At 31.7% G+C, this 21,953-nt stretch overlaps 1 protein-coding gene across 1 annotated transcript in view; it reads left to right on the forward strand.

Annotated features, from left to right (window-relative positions):
- Positions 1 to 19,138, forward strand: part of LOC143074553 (uncharacterized) — a 37,648-nt gene extending 18,510 nt beyond the window's left edge. The window contains exon 5 of the mRNA XM_076249951.1: positions 18,882 to 19,138. Within this exon, the coding sequence (XP_076106066.1) occupies positions 18,882 to 19,016 (135 nt within the window). The 3' untranslated portion in view covers positions 19,017 to 19,138. The remainder of the gene's footprint in view (positions 1 to 18,881) is intronic.
- The last annotated feature ends 2,815 nt before the right edge of the window (positions 19,139 to 21,953 follow it).

Genomic DNA, 21,953 nt, shown 5'->3' on the forward strand with positions numbered 1-21,953 from the left:
TTAACTGCAGATAATAAAACTAGCCATTTGTCAAATAAGCCATTAATTTTCTATGTACACAAATAAACAGTTATAAAGCAAATGAGTAAGAGGTAAATATTTACAAAACATAAATATTTCAATACCGTTTTTCAAAGAGTCCTATTCATCCTAATTTTTTTTTTTTTTTTGTGTAATTGCAACAAAATTGTTAGCATAATTTCTTTAGCCTTTTTCTAATTATTATTCATTACTTCAATTAATAAATTAGTATACATTTCTTAACATTATAATAAACACTATAACATCTTAACCAGCAGCCATCCTTCACCGAGGAAAGTCGAGGCACAGAGACCACGTGACAAAGAAACGGCGGGAATCGGAATCGGAATTCTTGATGTTTTGAATTATGAATTATGAATTTTGAATTTTGTATTTTGAATGGTCCTTCTCGGCTTTCGTAGGTTTAAGCTATTATTTCGTACCCAACTGTATTTAAATTTTAATTTATCTACTTATATACTTATTTATCAATTTTTTAATCATTTATTTATTCAAATGTTTGCACTTTCAGTAAACTTTTATTAATATTTTTTTCATTCCAAATTATGTTAATTACCACATGGTAAAAAAATAAATTATTTAATGCCCAATAAGGCGCAATCCAGGGCCGACCGTGCAGGGGCTGTATCTGTATAGCCAGTCAAGGTCGTTAAAAACTTCAATTTGTTCAACTGTATTTGACACAAAATCAGTTGTATTGTACTCGTTCTTCACTCGAAAAAATAGAAGTAGAGAACGAAGTCGACCTATGCATAAATAAAACTTATTTTCAAAGAAGATTGTTCACATGCTTGATCATGATCAAGTGTTTATTTTATCTTGAATTAAATCAAAATACCCAAATAAAGTTTTTATGTCGTAGGGTTACGTATTTTCTCACATATTTGACAAATATATTTGAAATTTTTACTGGAAAATCGTCGTTTTTAGCGTCGTAAGAATATATATGCAGCAACGGATGCAGACATTATTTCTCGCTGCATTGAAGACCTTTTGGTGACCTTCTGTTGTTGTCTTCTCTATGGTCGGGCTGTTGTCTCTTTGACACATTCCCCATTCCCATTCTCAATTTTATTATAATGACTTTTGTGTGTATGAACAATATTCTTTGAAAATTCTTATATATTTCAATGATTTCTAACGAACTATTAACAAAACGTTTGCCTTGTATTTTTATAATCAAATACTTTCATTGTCATATAAATAAAAAAAAACTAATCTCTGACAAACATAACATATATACAAAAATTTACAGTACAATATTAAAATACAGATGTAGCAGTTCAAATTATTGTTTTGGGTCTCCCGTCCTCAGTTCTAATGACTCTTATTAAGGAAGCTGTATTTTTTAATTTGACTGTGAGATGTGGGGTTTAGTATAAATATTGTAAGTTTAAGCATGTCATCTTTAATAGTGCTTTTCCTCTCCGAATTGATTTTCGTTGAGTCAAAATATTTTTTTTCTATAAAAGTTATATTTAGAGCATTTGAGAAAGAAGTGTTTTTCGTCCGAATAGAATGCAGGGCATAACATTACGGAATATGATCTTCAAAATATACAATTTATTACCAATAACATGTAACAAATAAATTGGTTTTTGTCGAGCCTTCGACTTTAGTCGAAAAAGCGAGACATAGCGATCCTACATTCCGTCGGCGTCGGCGTCGTTGTCGTCGTCGGCGGCGTCCACAAATATTCACTCTGTGGTTAAAGTTTTTGAAATTTTAATAACGTTCTTAAACTATCCTTGAATTGTATGAAACGGACAGAAGCTTGTTTATGTTCATAAGATAGTATCCAGAAGTAAATTTTGTAAAAATGAAATTCCATTTTTCCCGTATTTTACTTATAAATGGACTTAGTTTTTTCTGCCAGGAAACATTACATTCACTCTGTGGTTAAAGTTTTTAAAATTTTAATAACTTTCTTAAACTATCCTGGATTGTAAGAAACTTGGCCAGAAGCTTGTTTATGATCAGGAGATAGTATCCAGAAGTAAATTTTGTAAAAATAAAATTCCATTTTTCCCGTATTTTACTTATAAATGGACTTAGTTTTTCTTCAAGTTAACATTACATACAGTCTGCAGTTAAAGTATTTAAAACATTTTTAAGATTCTTAAACTAGCCTGGATTTTTACCAAACTTGGACAGAAGCTTCTCACAATCAAAAGATAGTATTGAGAGGAATAATTTTATTGATTTTTTTCATCATTTTTGATGAGTGTGTGATTAACAGCAAAAGTAGGCGAGACACTGGGTTCCGCGGAACCTTTATAAATTTTTTATATATATATATATATATAAAAGTAATTTTTTTATCATCAGTGCAAGCAGTAGCGTTTGTTTGATTTTAAAACACGAATCGATCTATACTATTTAAAATTACAATACGCAAGCTGAAACCGTACCAAGTGATTATTATTTTTGCACACGACATCAAGGCTGTCGTCCCACCTCTAACAGTAGACGGTTCTCTTGGTGGGGATATTGTGCATTCAACCGTGGATATGATAAAATATCTGTAATAAACAAAATTGTAATGTTTTGATTGTGTAATGTCTTAATTTTTACTGAGGTTACGCGGGTTCGGTATTAAGCGGGACAATTGGTATGAACACATTTCGATATACGTGTAAATTATATTAAAAGCAGCTTTCAAACGCAGTTATTTTCGAGGATATTTAAAGATACAAATAAAAAAATCCTTTTTATGTTTTTGAATTAGGCTTTTAATTTCCATTCCTAATTACATATCATTGTAGAAAAAATGTATTTTATACATTTAAAGTACATGTAATTCTTTATGCTAGCTAGTCCATGAATAAAATTGCAAGAAAGTTTACCAAAAAAGTAGTGGGAACTTTACTGATTTTTTTTATCATATATATATTTCTGATAGTTTTCCCGACCTATTCACCTATTTTTAAACTTGAAAAGGGACCTCTTTCAGCGGCAAGAGCCTGGAACATGGACACATGACAGTTGTAAGTAATAGCTATATAAATATACAAGAGAAGATGTGGTATGATTGCGATTGAGACAACTGTCCACAAGAGACCAAAATTACAGACATTAACAACTATATGTCACCGTACGGCCGTCAACAATGAGCAAAGCACATACCGCATAGTCAGCTATAAAATGCATTTCAAAGATACTATAATTAAGATAGAAGGTTAACTTACTTACAAAATATGTCATCTTATAGAATGTGATTTTACAAATATATTATTTTCAAATTCGCAGTCCAAGTCAACCTAAAATCGGTTACACACATTTTTCATGCTATAAATCCATTCCAACAATATCATTTTAAACACACACTAGCTTGCCTTTTCATTAATTTGAATAATACAAATTCAGCTAAATTTTGTTTATTCCCATCAACAGAGAATTCTCACACTCATCCCAGACGTTAATAATACTCATGCACTTCAATTTTGATAAACAATTTATTGATACGGATGACAACGCTTTAAAATACGGTTACATTAGGGTTTAAAAAAATGTGAACTTGTTTTTAATTGAATTCAAAGATAGATTAAATGGTAGCTTTAGGCAGCAACCATTTGATTTTCTGGGGCTGGAAGGGGTGGGCCATGTTTTTTATTGGAAAAAATAATTTGTTTATGACCCTGAGAAAAAAAAATGTTTGTTTCACTCTCAGCTGACACTATATGTAATGCTATTATTGAAAGAAAAAAAATTTGTCGCCAAAAAAATGTTTGTCTGGGGAAAAAAATCCATACCCCCCCCCCCCCCCCACCCCCTAGAAAATCAAATGGTTGCTGCCTTAATAGTGAAATGAACTAATTTTTTGAAGACTCGCCTAAATGTATGTTGCATAGATGTGTTTGACCCCAACAATTTTATTTAGATCATGCTGTAAATTATATTTATAAAACCATTTATTTGTAAATACCGCATAAATCAGTCTGTTCACTGTTTGAATATAGAAACTTGTCGATTTTATAATATTGAGAGATATCCGAGATTTTGTAATATGGTGTGATAAACAAGTAATTGAAGATGAATATCATTTTATTTTAGAATGTGAAAAGTATAATGAACTTCGAAAGAAATATATTAAACCATATTGTTGGAGAAAACCGTCGAATCTTAAACTTTTTAGACGATCAATGCATTTGAATGGGGGTATATATATACAGTTGGAACTCGCCCCTTTTTTTGTGCTCGGTTGGGACCCCCTTTTAAAGTGGTTGGGTTCTCACCAGTATCTGTTCATAATGTAAAGGAACTTACCAATTAAAGGGAAGTTTTTATTTCTGACTGAGAAGGCTCGAAATTAAATTCATTCATTAATGCTAGAAATCCATTTGATCCTATTCTGCTGTACTGTTATAATGGTATACTTACTTATATGATTATTTGACTAATTGTTTAAATGTAAATATATTTCATTGATGTAATTGAATATTTGTAATAATTATTTTCTGTAAGTTGTATTGCTTACGAATAAAAGATTATATTATTAATAAAATAAATATTATAACTTTCCTTTTTTGATTGGATGACCATGCAGTGGTGTTGCAACGCCAAAGAACTGGTAATAGAAAGCTATTTTTAATTTGATACATATGACAATGACTCTTAACAAAAGGTTCTATAAATTCAATTGTGAAGAAAATCACAATACCGTGCATTAACTCAACAACTGTCCATCGACAAATATTACTCGATATTCATTGAAATGATAACAAGTAAACAGTTATTGTAAAAGCAGAGCAGTCTTAAATTCTAATAGTTTTGTCAAAAATGATTCAAAGTTTTACCGATGCAACGATATTTTATATATTTTGAGTTGAAAAGGCCTAGCGGTAGTCTGATCACTTCGAATGCAACACGCTTAATATTTGCTGAGCATTCGTAACGTTTTTAAACTAAAATAAGATCTTTATTATTAGCTATCAAAACATATGTTATATGTAAGCTATCTATTATAAATCTACGAGGAGTTTCAAGAAAAATGGTGGTGGGGGAGGGGGGCATTGAAGTCTAACTTTATATATATAAAAAAAATAAAAAAAGATCGAGATGTGGACAGGTATTGATTGCCAATGAGACAACTCTCCAAAAGCATGAAAAGAGATTAACTTCATTAAGTTATAATAACTAACCCCTTTCAAGACAGACTTTGTCATTTCTGCGGCTCAAGAGACGGTACGTCTAAACACCGCTCAGGACCTCCTGAGTGCACTCAGGTCATACAAAGTGCACTCAGGACATGAAACATATGTTTTAGTGGGTGGTGAAGGTATGCATTCGATAGATAATTTAATTCTTTATCTTATAGTTTCTGTTTCGATAAAATCAATTTAATATTTAAGAAGTTATTTGAGTTTTCATCGGCACGCGCCGTTTTTATGAAATATGTCAGGCATGACCGATGATTATATTGAATACCAATTATCATGTTGATTAGGTCGATTGATCTTGAATAATTAAAAGTGATTAGTGATGGGTCTAACCTCATACAAGTCCTGTGACGAATATCATTATATCATGACATATTAAATGTTGGATGTAGCTACAGATAGACAGACATTTTATACTGGAATATTGCTGCAAATTTTATATAAAAGGATTCGCTTTCACATTCTATACTATTCTGTACTATATTAATACACACTTAATCATGTTTTTTAAAGTTCAAACTCTGAATTGAGACAGCACTATCGGTCATTTTACATAAAAATAATCTAAATTTCTACAAATGTTACAGGTAAATCGGTTCTGCAAGCTACATGCAAGTTAAATCAAGTTTTTTTTTTCAACCAATGTGCATGGTATTAACAAGGATTTGTATAGTAAGAAGGATTGGAATCTCGCGGTTTATCGTAATCTCTTTTCCGCGGCGAGACTTCGGTACTCGCCACTATTACTACTACTACTACTCGTCACTTACGATATCGGAACGTGATTTTTTGTACACATGCATCGAGTTGTGTTCTTATTTTTGTCACGTATAGACAATGTTGTAATGGTTAAGGACATTATTCATTCTTAAACGTAATAATTATTGATTTTCACTCAAGTTTCAATTGACGAAAAAGCATAATTTAACTGTTGGACATTGTAATGCAATGTGTATAACGGCAGTTGACAATGTGTTTGTATGTTAACTTCTGTATTTTTTTATTTTCAGTCAATTGTCAAAGAAATTTTAAAAAATCTTATTCTTGTAAATTATGTCATTATAGTTATATATGCGAATTTGCATCTTCGGAAACTCTTTCAATCTCGAGAAACAGGTGCAAAACATTTTTTGTGGCAAAAAAGAACTGACAACACATTTCAGGACGAATTACTGCATTGCGTTTTATATACATAGTGGCTAGTCATTATCATAAGTTTGGAACAAGTACTGTTAAAGAGGGAGCCCACTGGTAAACCCTATATAACTGCCTCTGCATGTTACTGTAGCCGGTTTCAATCGTCATAAACATATATAGGCATAAAAGAAACGTTAGCCAGTGTGTTATAAATTATCAATGCAAGCAAAATTTTTTAATTGTACTAATAACATTACTTCTTTAAATGCACTTTTGTTTCTTATCAGAGAACTTTCAACAATTTGTGCATGAATTTGATAGGGCAATTTCATAGTGTCAGCTCTCTGTCATACATGTCATATATATGTATAACGGCCTCTCAAGTAGTCAGTCATGGAATTATTCCTGGTTATGTAATATTCACGTATAATACAGAAATTAACTTGAAAAAAGCGACTTTTCATATATCAAAGAAGACTATCTTTTTCTGATTGTACATTGGTACACTTTCATATGAGGTATGCAACAGCAGTTTACATCAAGTATTAAAACAAAAGTAATACTTTTCTGTTTGTAACTTTCATGCTTGGTAGGTCTAAACTGTAGTGTTTATAGATATTTATCAATAAATGTCTTTGTAAACATAACTAAAATGTTTCTTGTCTAACAGAAGATACTTTTTGTACAATTTTGCCTTGTTTTGACTTTATAGCGCAGTTACTAATATGCATGTACAACACTGACTTTTGTCTATCAAGGAAAGATTGAATTATTGCTTACCGGTACTTCAACATCATTTGAACTTTGGTGAACTGAGATGTCTCATTCGATTGACAATCATACCACATCTCTTTACTCTTAGGTCTTAACTTCAAATTTGAGATAAAAACTATTTTTTCAATAAATGTCTTTGTTAAGACGGACATGATAACAAAAAATGGTTATTGTCTAACAGAAGATACTTTTTGTACAATTTTGCCTTGTACATGTATTGATTTTATAGCTCATAATTACGAATATACTGTATAATACATGTAAAACAATTTTTTGTCTATCAAGATAAGAAATAACAATAGATTGAATAATTGCTTACATCAACATCATTTGTTTCTTTGGTGAACTGAGCGGTCTCATTCCATTGGCAATCATACCACATCCCGCATCTCTTAACTCTTATGTCTTAACTTCAAATTTGGTATAAAAACAATTTTTTGTGCATGTATTATGTATGGGCTGTTGGTTTCATGTGATAATATTTATCGACCTGCTATGCTGCATGGGTTTTGTTGATGGTGATTGACATACATTCATTGATTCAATCATTGTACATGTAGACTACTAGTTTTTAAAATCTTCATTTGATATTGAATGGATAGTTGTCTCATTTCAATCATATCCCATGTCTCCTTGCTTATTTTACTACACATACATGTACATCGTCAATATACACTCAACACCAAGCAGATTTGAAGTATTAAATGAATCTGGCATGTAATGGAATTTAAAAGAAGATGTTCAATGATTTATTTTTATATTAAAATATAGAAATAATCCAATTTAACCCAGGTACAAAAAAAATGTATCACATGATCATCTATCAAGTCACTATCAAAGTTCCCTACACACAAAGCGTAGCTTTCAAGTTTAGGTAGAAGAGATTAAATGTTAATGATCCAATGAAACATTGTTGGTATATCCTCCATAAATGATATTCAGAGGAACGTTCTGGTCAAAAGTGGCATTCAGTTGTACACTAGTATTTCTATTTCTATTTGAAGGCATGCCATATATATCATGTATATATGTTAGTCCACACGATAAGTGCATGAATGGCCAACTGCTGTTTGCACACAACTGCTTAGACTTTTTTGGGGACTTGAATCCTTGTGCCTAGACTTTTCTTCTTAACATTCACCAGTTTGAGCATTTTGGAAAATACTGAAAAAAGGTGTAATATAGTTACATGTGGCAATAATAATGCAATATCATATGGCTTAAACAATTCCAATATCAAATATGTCGTTAACAATAGCAATACTACCTCAAGATCTCTGCTCGAATAATTATATTTGCAAAATTTATGTTAGATTTCTATGGGTTTATGCAAATTCAGGAATAATTTATATTTGTAGCAATGTTTCTATTGTTTTAAAATAAAATGTTTTGCAATATTGTAGGATCAAAAGATGTCGCAAACAAACAAAAAATCAAAAATAACAATAAAAGGAATAAATGTTAGATAACAGAATATCCTTTATATATTATATATATAAAACTCTAACTGGACTTGACTGAAGTATAGTTTAGAGCAGTTCGGTCTAGAAAAGATAAAGCTCGGGTACATTTGTAATGCACAGGTTTAAAAAAATTATGATGTCTTGCTATTTTAATTATTTGCTTTGACGCCGTTGCAGGAAAAAATCTTGCAAGGCTATTTTGATTTTTGCTTTGACACCGTTGCAGGAAACATCTTTCATTGCATTGTTGGATTTGAAGTTGTTGCAGGAAAACATTATTTAGCCTAGCAAAATGCCATAATTAACAGGCATAATAATTAATTGGACTTAAATTTGTAATGCATGTGATATGTGGTATAAACAGATAGAGAAGAAGGGAGTCCATAATAATAACATGCATAATAAAAGGGGGGGCAGTGATTTATAATGAAGACCAAAACAGCACTACCCATACATCATTAAAGGCATTAAAGTAGATGCGCTGTGTTGGTGTATTGTTATTTTGATGTCAGTAAAAATGTACATTCATTTGTACACAATGTACGTTCACAATACCATGATGCTGGTAAACACTGGGCTGAAAATTTGAAAATATTACCATCCATGCATTGTCCCTTTCCACATCGGCAAAGGCAAATCTATGGAGTTTTCTATGGAACATGGCTAGTTAAAATTGATGTAAAACTATTTCAAAACACATGGTTTAACGATTTCATTTCGGTATAAACAGGAAGGAAGATTATTATGACAACTGGATCCCCTCCCAATTTAGGCCTGGTAAATTGCGATTCATCTGAGAACCACATTGATGTTTAAAGACAGAAAAGTATCACAATTCCCTTATTTAGCGGTTTGAGCTTTCTTCAATACACTTTATCACCAATGTTTTACGTTTGTAAACATGTTTGAACATTAATCTAGGCCAATTGAAGAACTTTATTCATTTTTCCCAAGCCACCCCCATTTTCGCTCCAGAACGCCATTTTTGTTGTAATCAACTCAAAGAAGCGTAAAAAAATAGGAAAACTAATGCATCAATCACTACAAAATTTACTCAATACACGAAGAAATCATATATCTATCAGAAAATATAAATTTTATCACTCATCTCCGTTTTTTGAGGAAGGAGTATAAAAATAGAAAATGATGATAGGACCGCCCAATAGGCGGGATAGGGTGAGGTCACTTCGGTCAATATGCAAATTAATTCTATGGAGCCGTGTATTCTTACTGCGATCGTAAAAGTTATTCATAACACCAGAACCATTTTAAACTTCTTATTTCAAGCATAATATTTGATAAATATAGATTGTAGATACTTACATATCGATGTCTATTTGTTTAGGTGATGCAAATGTCAGCCATTAATCAGAGCTAGTTTAGCATTTTCCAGATGCATCACGGGTAATCTCACAAAATCTCGCGCCGCAGAAGATGTTATACTACAGTCTATGCAAAAGCCCACGAGATTCCAATCCTTCTTACTATACAAATCCTTGGTATTAATAATTGTAAATATATATTTTCTCTGTTACTATGAAATGTAGTTCTAAGGTAATAAAGTTCATTCGTTCATTTAAGTATTCTTTTTTAGATACTGATCTGTCTTATTAAGGTTAAATTCTAAATATTCTAAATTCTAATTCTAAACACAAGGACACCAGTATGGGTTAAGCCAGAGAGCTTACGAAAAGGGGAAGTCCCACCTATGTTTACCTAACCAAATCACTCATTTCTGCTCAAAATATCAAAAAGAAATTTTACAGAAATTCTCTTAGATGACCTTACATTCACATTATAGCAAAAAAATGGGGAAAAATTCAAAGGAAAGGCAAAAAAAAAATTTAAGAAAAAATATATTGAAATTAAAGGGAACTATATTTGTGAACGAAAATGGACAACGAAAATTGAAGGGGGATAATTGTGTTCCCGGACCAGTACTAACAACACAATTCATTAACAAAAATAAGATAATCCGATCAATTTTGTCGATTCAGGGACTTTCCTGCTTGGTTGGATAATAAACGGCTCAGTAATTGGTGTCATTTTTCTCATAAGAATTAACAAATCTATCTAAGTTCTATTTCAAATTCTACCAAAATTTAACTCTTAGATAAGCAGCGTGTAACGAATATATGCACCCATCCTGTGTGCAAATACGATGAATATGAAGGATCCTGAGTGCACATTGTATGTCCTGAGTGCACTCAGGAGGTCATTAGCGGTATTCAGACGTACCCCAAATAAAAGATTGGAATTTTTTTCAAACTTAGCGCACATGCAATGCACCACCTCTTCGGAGTCCTCCAAAAAGGTAAAATTCACCTGTATTGGTATGTCTGGTGTATGAAATTCATTGTGTATATTACACGTTCCACCTACAATATACGGAAATGACACGGCCGGGTATTGTAAAGGGTTCATTCCCTCTATTCCCACTTTTGATAAATCTGGTAAGAAAAGGTAAAATTTCATGTGGGAATAGAAGGGAAACTTGTGCAAACAAACGATTATTCTGTACAGACATTTTTTAATCAACTGTTAATTGACCAGTGTCTGTTTTTATTAGAACAGGTAATAAGTTATTTTTGCATCTGTATGAATTCTGTTTTTTTAAAACAAAATAAATAATGAAGTAAAGTTAATAGTTTTCACCCATTATTTTATATCTTTGATTATTGGTCCAAGTAATTATATTTTAAAGTATACTTTTATTCCACATCTTAAGCCAACAGGAATCACCAAAAGCATTAAATTATCGTTTATTTAAAGTTTAACTTACTTTCGAGTTTCAGAAATATTTATTTTGGATGACCGGCAGATATCCTTATTTATATATCTCTATACCTTTCTAGATTTTTAAGTACAAATTCAAAAGTTTAAAAATAAATCTAACTCCAATCTATTTATCATATTTTTTCTCTATTTTTAAGTATTTATTTGATGAAAAAAGAAACATATTACAAATAAACAAGGTATTATACCTAAACAGTGTACCAAATATGTTATGCTTTAAAAAATTTACAGGTAAATCTTAGGTGAAATTCTAATTAACCCTAATTGTTATAAAAACACATTATTTATCAAAACATCTATTGTTATTTGCAAGTGGGAATAGAAGGAATAGTATTTTTAAAAAGTGGGAATAGGAGGAAGACACCTTGTAAAGTTATTGAGGGACTTTTAATGTCAAATTCATATCCCTGGGCGAAGAAAATACCGGTTTGTGAAAACACTGTGTGAACGGTTTATTCCCGATTGTCCCACTTTTTAAAATTTTAGAGTTCTAATTGTCCCACATGAAAAGTTCTGATTGTCCCACATTATTTTTTGTAGTAAAATGTTCTTAGATAAACAAGGTAACTGTTGTTTGTTTTGCTAAATAAACAAGAATTAATTATTGCACATTTAATATTAATTTATAAAAGTATAAAAAAAAAGTTTTTTAAATCATTAGATTGATACACTTTTGATTAAAAAAATATGATATTTCTGATAAATATGAAGCAAATCTTTTAAGGTCTTGAATTAAACTTTTTTTCTAAACGAGATTTTTGGGTTTACATATGACTCTAGAAAAATAATTGGTGACGAAAATCATATAGTGGTGCACTTATTTTTGCTACAGCCATTTGAAAGTACTCAATTCTGACGAATTTCTCCGTTTTCATCAAATGTTATCGATTTTTGGGCTATTATCATTAAAAAAAAATCACAGTTTCACAATTAAACTTTATTTTTTTTTCATACTTTCAATAAAGATAGAGTGGACCAATCTGAATAGATCTAACTTTAAAAAAAACTAGAAGTAGGTGTTGATATAAGAAATTTTATAAAATTGTATTGCTTTTTGTGTCAAATTGACCATTCTGTCAATTTGTCAATTTTGGAATTTTCTCTTTTTTTAGAACACAAATCTTATTATTTCAACTTCTTTGTTATAATTGATTGAAAAAATACATATTTGAGAAATTTGCAAGATTTTTTTTTATATGGGATGCATATGCTTTTTGTAAAATCATTTCTTGTACCCCCATCTATTTTCTCTAAATTTGCTGCTGTCTAGAATTTTTCCAGATCAGCCTTTCCAAGAATCACTATTAAAGGTTGTTTTTCAAATTTTCCCATTGTTTTTGCAGTCAACAGGACTCTTCACCAATTATTAAGAAGAGCCAGACTTCCATAAGAAATAAGAAGATGTACATGGTATGATTGTCAATGAGACAACTCTCCCCAAGAGACCAAATGACACAGAAATTAACAACTATAGGTCACGATACGGCCTTCAACAATGAGCAAATCCCATACCACATAGCTACAAAAGGCCCCAAAATGACTAATGTAAAACGAGAAAACTAATGGCATAATTCATGTACAAATTAATGAACGAAAAACAAATATGTTACACGGCAACAGACGACAACCACTGACTTTCAGGCTCCTGGCTTGGGACATCACCACAACAAAGACACTAAGTACAGATCTGAGAGTACTCGCAGTACTGACTTCTAGTTCAAAGCGAAAAAAAAATAATTAAAAAAAATATGCCATCTTAGACTAAAAAATTTAATTTTTTTTAAAAGACTTATTCATATCATATTATATGATACTTCAATTGTAAATATTATTATTTGTTCTTATTTTGTTCATATTTTATAAGTTACATTGATTTGTAACCTTTGATTAACTGCAACACGCTATAAAAACAAATTAATCATTATAAAAACAGTTCCCAATTGTCCCACATCTAAACTTCCCAATTGTCCCACAAACATATTCCCAATTGTCCCACAAAATTTCATTACCTTTTTACCTGTAATTTCAAAAAGTGGGACAATCGGGAAGACACCGTGTGAACGGCTTATTCTCATTTCGCCTTAGCTGTCAAAATATATATATATAATTAATCCCAGTTTGCCTTAGTACAAAACACTAGTTTGTGGTGCGTTGGTTAAGTATTTGGTAAACGTGATTGCAGTTTTGTCTGATAGAGTACTAATCTCCTGCTTTCGAATACTATGACTTATAATAGTGTGTTACCTTGGTTTTGGTCTTTCACGCTGTCAGAATGAAAGGTTGAGCAATTTTTGTAGGTAATAAATGAAAAAAAAAGAAGTCAAATTTTTTAAGAGAACAGAAAATGAGCTTTACAAACGTGTCTCTAACGATAAAAAAATGTAGATTATTTAGATCATTCGAACTTGTGTAAATAATGAATATTTAGTTGTTAAGACTCATTCATATAATTGTTTTTTATTTATTTTATTTACAAATTTTATACAAACTTATGACGATTCAGACCTTGACCTTTTGTGTAGACACCTGTTTCTTGTTGAAGACTAAACATGCGCTCTTGATTCATTTATGATTTTTTGTCGTTTGGTTGCTGTCAAATTGAAATATATCCCACATCTCCTATAGTATGTGTTCCGTTTGATTAAAAAAGGTAATTATAAAGAGATAGATTATTTAAATTCCAACGATCACAAATCTAATCTAAACTTAATCCGATTTCAATTATTTCGTAACATACGTTTTTTGACAGAAATTACCTTTATCTGATTATCATAATATTCCAAGTTTAAGGAAAATAAAAGACATTTTTTCTATATATTTGTTTACAAAGTTGCTAATGGTTTAAAAATTAATTATGTCGTAATTTGCCAGGTCAGTGTCGGATTCCGGGCGACATAGCGTACACTTCCCTTTGAATTTTTAGCGGTATTTATATCGTAATTTTTGTATCCTTGCTATCCTTGCTAAATCTTTTACTGTATATCACAGCTAGTGAATAAGTCTAAATGTCCGTACATTATATAGTAAGATCACTTTTCTACACATGGACATTTCATTAGTTTAGAAAGTTCGCTATAGTGTTCCATGGTGCCTGTTCCATCATTGTCTTAGTGCAGTTTCGAGAGCTTATAGTGCACCGAGGCGGTCTAGGTTATTTTAGACGCACCGTAAAGTCCCTGTCACACCATTGCAACAACGTCCTTTTTTGATAAATTTGTTAAAATGCTTGGACCATGATACTAATAGTATAATATTTCCCTTTTAAATAGTAATTGTTATGAATGATAATATTTTATATGTATGCTGTCTTAGTTTTTCAATAGTTATTTGGTTAATATGGTGTCTCGTAAGTCATTTTTGGACAGGATATTTTTGTTTTATAGTGTATGTATATTCTGCACGAATAATTTTTATCGTTATCATTATAAAAAACTAGACTATGTGAACCGTATGAGATCGCACACAAGACAGTTGATTGGATAAATGGGATGAATGGTTACGCCTACATAAAACTGATATCCAATCGAATGCCAGCAGACACCTGTCAGTAAAAACAAATTGCAAGCGTGGATAGTTAGAGATTTATTTGTGTATTCGATATTTGAAAAATAAGTTAAATAGTCACTATTCGTTTTCCCTTTTTTTTCAACCGGATTTCAATAACTGTTTTTACACTTTCTTATTTAACAGAAAGGTATTTAAATAGAAGCGCACCACATGTAACAGAGATTTACAAGCATTTAATATAGCGACTTGTGTTTTCCGGAACGTCCTATTTTCAATAATTCACAGACTTTTGCAATAATATTAAACCTTTATTTTTTAACGAATGCTTCTAAATCTGGTATGTAAGAAAGTTATAAATGGCTTTTGGATTATAGACACAATAAAAACAAATATGGAAAATCAAATGTACAAGTCTGGCAAAAATGAACGGACAATGCTATGACAATAAACAGAAAACGACAAAAGACATACATAGTACTGTTATAGTATTTCCTTGTCTCAAGTTTACAATAACTTAAATGAAATTTATATAGAAAACATGAAAAGTTAAATGATAATGCATATTATTTACAATATTAAACAAAAGTAACATCAACAATTTAATTAAACATATTTAGATTACGTTTTCAAGTGTTAATCCCGACATCCGTAATTTTTCAGGGTATGAAAATTATCTGTTACAGTAACGTCAAGTTGACAAATTTTTTACCACGGCACTAGTCTATAATTGCATAAATATTTATATACAATCACTTGTAAACCATTTTAAAATATAAAGTTTTTGATGTTTATATTCAATAAAGAAATATTATTTCGGCAATCGGTTGATTTTAAACTCAATTCGCCGCGGTTTGCGCAGCAGTATGACTTTGAACCACTTATGTTTTTTTTAATATAGAAAATGTTAAATAATTAAATAGGAAGAGGTATGAATTAGAATTGTTTATTTCTTTAGTTAATTAAGTGGACATGGTAGACTTTCAGTTAACATATACCGTCTTCTTTTTAATTTTAATTTTATTCTTAAAAGGGGAGCAACCCCTGATAAACACTGGGAAAGTTTTACCCGTTTTGTGTCCAAATTAATAAAATCGGAACACGACTGAACACGGTCTGACAGCCTCTTAACGTTCTTTTGTATCCATGGTCTGTTTTGGTCTGACACGGTCTTAACGGGTCTGAACAACCCGCTAGACGATTCAGTCTTTTCCGTCTTGACATGCCTTAACGAACTGATTTACCTGATGAGGCTATCGATCTGAACGGCGACTTAACGATCTTAAATATCTTGACGATTTTTTCTAGCGGTAAATCCAGTCAATCAAGATGTGATCAGACCAAAATGACCGTTTCAGACTGAAATCGTGCTACTAGTGATGAGTAAGGGGAAAAGAAAGCAACGTTTTGTTCTTTACGGGTGTTTCCGCTGTTATATATTTATATCGGAGCACTCCCATTTTGGATAAATTGGTTTCATGCTGAAACAAATATTCTGACAGATATTTACACAGTGTGGTGGGGTGCTTATAGGTTTAAAATCGTTATATACAGGTTTAGACTGTGATTTTAAAAACAAATGTTGATATCTTTTTATATCATTTACAAAAAAACGGTGCGGGAAATGGACAAGATTACATTTCCGGATGCGGGAAGCGGGAATATAAAAAAAATAAAAAAATATGTGCGGGCGGGTCCGTCGAACAAGGAATTAAATTGGTGTGGCCTTACACCATGATTACAATCTTTTCATTCTGGAGTCAATATCTTACAATGATAGTAGTGAGTAGTTTTACAAAACTATACAAATGAGCTACATATAGTCAGCCAAAACATATCAATAGACTAATTACAGGATTACTCAAGTTGTAAATATGTGCTAAATTGGATATTGTATAGAAAGGTATATACTATGAAAATAAGAGCTTGGGGCAAGCCTCTCGCTCTAATTTTCGTAGTATATACAGGCAACAGTAGTATACCGCTGTTCAAAATTCATAAATCGATAGAGAAAAAAAAACACAAATGCGGGTTACAAACTAAAACTGAGGGAAACGTATCAAATATAAGAGAACTTCGACACAACAACGAAACGTAACACACATAGAAACGACTTTAACGGAACAATTGCCATTTTCCTGACTTAGTACAGGGCATTTGATGAAAACATGATGAGTTGAACCTGGTTTGTGGCTTGCCAAACCTCCCGCTTTAATGGCAGTGCTAATTATAAGATTAAAATTACAACATTACACGATGGCATTACAATAAACAATCAAATAAATGGGATAAAATATAAGACAGCTACATACCTTTCTATGCAATTACCGACACTTAGATTTAGCAAACAATTGGGGAAAACTTGTAGAAAAAAAACATGGTTCTGATAAAACCAGTGTATCTTCGAAAACCAATTGTCCGTTTCGGCGTTCGTGTGTTAGTGCTCGCCACGAGTGTAGGTGGACATGAGTTCAGGTAAACTAAAGACTTTCAAATTGCAATTTAATGCTTCTTTTTTTTTGCACACGACATTAAGGAGTTATAGCACAGACTTATAGACTCGGAGTCAAAATCATGTGTCCGAGTAATGGGATGTGTCTCCCTTCAGTAAAACGTAAAATCAAAAAAATACCGAACGCCGGGGAAAATATAAAACAAAAATTCCTTAATAGAATGGCAAAATAAAAAGCTCAAACACATCAAACGAATGGATAACAGTTTAATACAAACGTTTCCTTATATAGAAAATGAACAAAACGAACAGTTGTCAAAAAATTAGGTACAGCTGTCAACATAGTGTTAATGTCTTAATCACAATAAAAACAGGGTCGGATCCGCCATTTTAAAAAGGTGGTGATCCCAACCCAGAGTAAGTGGGGAAAACTATATGCTCCCATTCCAATGTATTGATCGTCCAAAACAAAAGGGAGATTCAAGCCCCGTCTACACCTCTTCCCCGCTGGAGCCGCCACTGATAACACAAAGAATTATGTAACAACGAAACTCAAAAAGGCATATACACAAAGCACATTAGCAAAAATGAAAGACAAGAATATAAGAATTTACCATAGCACAATAGCACAATGACGGGTTGTGCATTAGAACAAAGCCACGTTAAATGGATTTTATTCTATGACAAGGTATTAAATAAGATGATTAACAACTTCAGTACCCAGAATATATATACTTCAAGCCCATCATATATTTTTGTGAAACTGATACGGAATATTTATCAACAATGTCTTGGTACTTTCTACTCGGACACTGTTGACGTTTTACAAAGTCTGAGTAGCAGCTGCAAGCTCTTGAAAAACAAATATGTTGGGAAATATATATATCCCATACGCAGGCAAAGTTTTCACACCGACAGCAAATTGGGGAAAATTGATAATTTCAATCAAATCGTCTCGTTTGTTATAGATTCTGGAACTGAGATGACCGTGTTTGTCTAATTCGAGGTCTAAAAATGAGGGGGAGGAAGCCGTGTCTGTTGTTTCGTAACTTTCTAGTTCTTGGGGATATATTAAAGGGACCTAATCAAAAAATTTTGGATTGTTAATGGAAAGAACATCAATATTTCTGAATGTGAAATTAAATGACCTGGCTTCTTTGATCTTGTTTTTAATGAGTGTCTGAAGGAACACCGACTCATATGAAAATAATCAGAGGTCGGCAAGGAAAGGCGCACAGCTTATTTCCATAAGAATGCCGATAATTTGTTGAAAATGTCTACCTCCAATTTCAGCAAAAATAATGTCAATTATATTAATGAATATTACCTTAGGCACTAGCATGTTAGAAATCCAGCTCAGGATACCGATTTAGTACGAATTTGGGTGAATTTGATAAAACATTAACACGTTTACGTCCTGAATATGCATATTAATTTGTCGTTGGGCCTTTAGCAGTCATCTATAATAATCATATAAGGATAGTTATCTGTCTATAACCTGCACATTTTTCTGAGATCTAGATATACTATTGTTATATTCATTCTCATTTTCAGAAAATTGATCCAGATTCAACAGGTTGTAAATATGAGCCCGTTAAAAATGACAAACTTAACATTTGCCTGGCAAAGAATGCCCTGTGCAAACGAGAAAGTGGACGGTGTCGTTGGGTTAATAATGAAGAATGTTAACGTGGTAATGAAATCAACCAACATGTACGTTTTCTTAATGATTAACCAGTAAACGAAACTATTAGTCAGACTTTCTGATGTACTTGTACATGACTGTTTTCTCATTAAAATAATGTTGTTTACATGATTTTAATTATCTGGTTAAAATTGTAATTCACTGAGGTAAAAAAAAATATTAAAAAAAATACAAAACTCCAAGCAAAAATCATAACAGAAATGACAAATTCAACAGCTGACACACGTTACACGATTTGGAAACAATTGTCATATTCCTAACGTGGTACCGGCTTTTTCTAATGTAATAAATGGTGAATTTAACATATTTGTTCAGCTGGAAAGTAAATCTACAATATAAGAGTGACAGTATTTCACAATTTAGACACGTGTCAAATGTGAATTAGGCACCTTATATTACCCTTGGTTGTCTTTGTGATTCGATAACTTAGTTGTCGGGTTTTTTTCGTTGTTAATGTAGTGGTATAAATACTTATGCTTGTCCTTCTGTTATTTTTTGTTGTTGTTTTTTTTTTTTTTTGTGGTTTTTTTTTGGCAATGATTGTGTCGATATATGTGTTGATTCACTTGACGCGTCTTAAGCATCGATTATACGTCTGGCGTATATACAAAATTTAGTCCTGGTATCTATGATGAGTGTCTTTACAACCACTAGATCGATGCCACTGCTGGTGAAGATTTTTCCCCAAGGTTATCACAAGCCCAGTAGTCAGCACTTTGTGTGCTGACACGAATTGTCATTGTTATGGTTATATTTATAAATTAACTGTTTACAAAATTTTGAATTTTTTGAAATACTATGCATGCTATGGCTTTTCTACTTCAGACATTAATTACCTTAGCTGTATTTGGCAAAACTTTTAGGAATTTTGGTCCTCAATGCTCTTCAACTTCGTACTTTATTTGGCCATTTTAACCTTTTTTGGATTCGAGCGTCGCTGATGAGTCTTTTGAAGATGAAACGCGCGTGTGGCGTATAGACAAAATTTAGTCCTGGTATCTAAGATGAGTTTATTTACAACCACTGGGTCGATGTCACTGCTGGTGGAAATTTATTTCCCCGACGGTATCACAATCCTGGTAGTCAGCACTGTCTGTGCTCACCCGAATTGTCATTGATATGGTTGTATTTATAAAAAAACTGATATGGCGTCATTTGGAATCAGGGCACAATATCAATATAACTCTTTTTTGCCCCGGGCAATTTTGAGGTTATTGCATATTCAAAACCCAACGTATTCGTAACAAATATGTGATAAAATACATTTACAAAATACAATCGGCTTAACTTGTTAAATTATACAGTAGTGCTAAATACTTTGAGCTCTATGTATTCCCTGATACATCTTGTTATAAAGCATTTGATTTATCTTAAAGGGCTGTCAATGCAAACATATTTAAAACTAATTAAAAAAATGATGGTAAATTAGATAGGGAAGTTATATTTGCCTTACTACTTTTCACCTCTAAAATGTGATGTGATAGTTATGAATGTTCAGAGAGGCATATGATTTAAAGTCAACATTATGATCGGACGTGTCTGCGAACATTAGCAGTTCGCACAGAATCGCAGTTTTGGCAAGGTTTTGCTGCCGAACAAAGGAGGACCTGGAGATATCATATATCAACAATAAAAACTGTTTCTCAACTTGAAAATTTAAAAGATGACCGTTTTCTTCAATTGATCAACAGTAATGTAGTTCAAGACATACTGCAATATAATGTAGAGCAAAGCAGGAACTAATTAACGTCATCTACTTGCTTTGAATATAATCGTAATTTTTTTGACAATTTAGATATTGTACAACCAGTGGTATATGATGATTATTCTGCGTTGACAATGCAGTTACATTTGAAGTTAATCATAATTTTTAGCAAGTTGCATTTTTTGTTTGTTTGACGCGAGTATTTTGCATATTTTGGAGTCCTAAATAAATATCAGATCATGATAAAGTTAATGATAACAACATATTAGTATCCGATTAGAAATATTATTAAAATATTTAGGGTTTCAGCTGGTATAAGATAAAAGTTCATAATGCAACTGAACTTGTTTTGGGAGGAAAGATGGAATACAAAGAAGGAATATTCGAACTCATAAATCGGAGACATATACAGTCATTGTGTTTATCAGAAAAAATGGTATTACAACATATCATTAAAACCTTTTGAAACAAGAAAACACCATAGAAACGTCTGGTTGCATACAATATTGTGTAAGTATGTACTTGTTTGGTTTTGTCGTCAAAACTCCGTCGATATTGATTTGACACAGTTGCTTTATTTATCTAATATGTTATAAAGCAGTCATTGTCGATAAGTGTAATAATCCTTTATACATTGTAATAGAAATAAGTAGATTTGATATGAGTAGGTGTTAAAGGGGCACTAGGTGCAAAACTTATGTTCACCGATTTGACTAAAAATTCTCATATTCAATTTATAACAATGCGAAACATTTATCCAAATTATTAAAAGTCTATAATAAACAATTTACAGAGATTGGCTCTGAAAGATGTAGCTTCGTTTCGTGTGTATTTTAGTCTAGACACCATCTTATTTACTATCGAGATGACCCCGAAACCACCAACGATCTCATAACATGCATAACACGATATATAATAAATAAAATATAAATAGATATGTACCTTGTGAAAATGGTTTTTTCTGTGTTTGTTATGTTCAAATTTTGAGGTTTAAAAAATAAGTTAATTTTCGATTTTACCTGTATACAAATGTTTTTTTTTTTTTTTTTGGTGGATCGAATTAATCAATCAAATGATTTACCTTTATGTTTCACATTTAATTTTGACATTCTTTTAATAGCCTAACACGCATAAAATCATGCATAATATATCACTAGCGTAGGGTTTAAATTGAAGTTTACATGAATAAGGATTCAATGAGGTGTAATTATTAATT

Source organism: Mytilus galloprovincialis, chromosome 5, assembly GCF_965363235.1.
Source record: "Mytilus galloprovincialis chromosome 5, xbMytGall1.hap1.1, whole genome shotgun sequence".
Classification (NCBI taxonomy): Eukaryota; Metazoa; Mollusca; class Bivalvia; order Mytilida; family Mytilidae; genus Mytilus; species Mytilus galloprovincialis.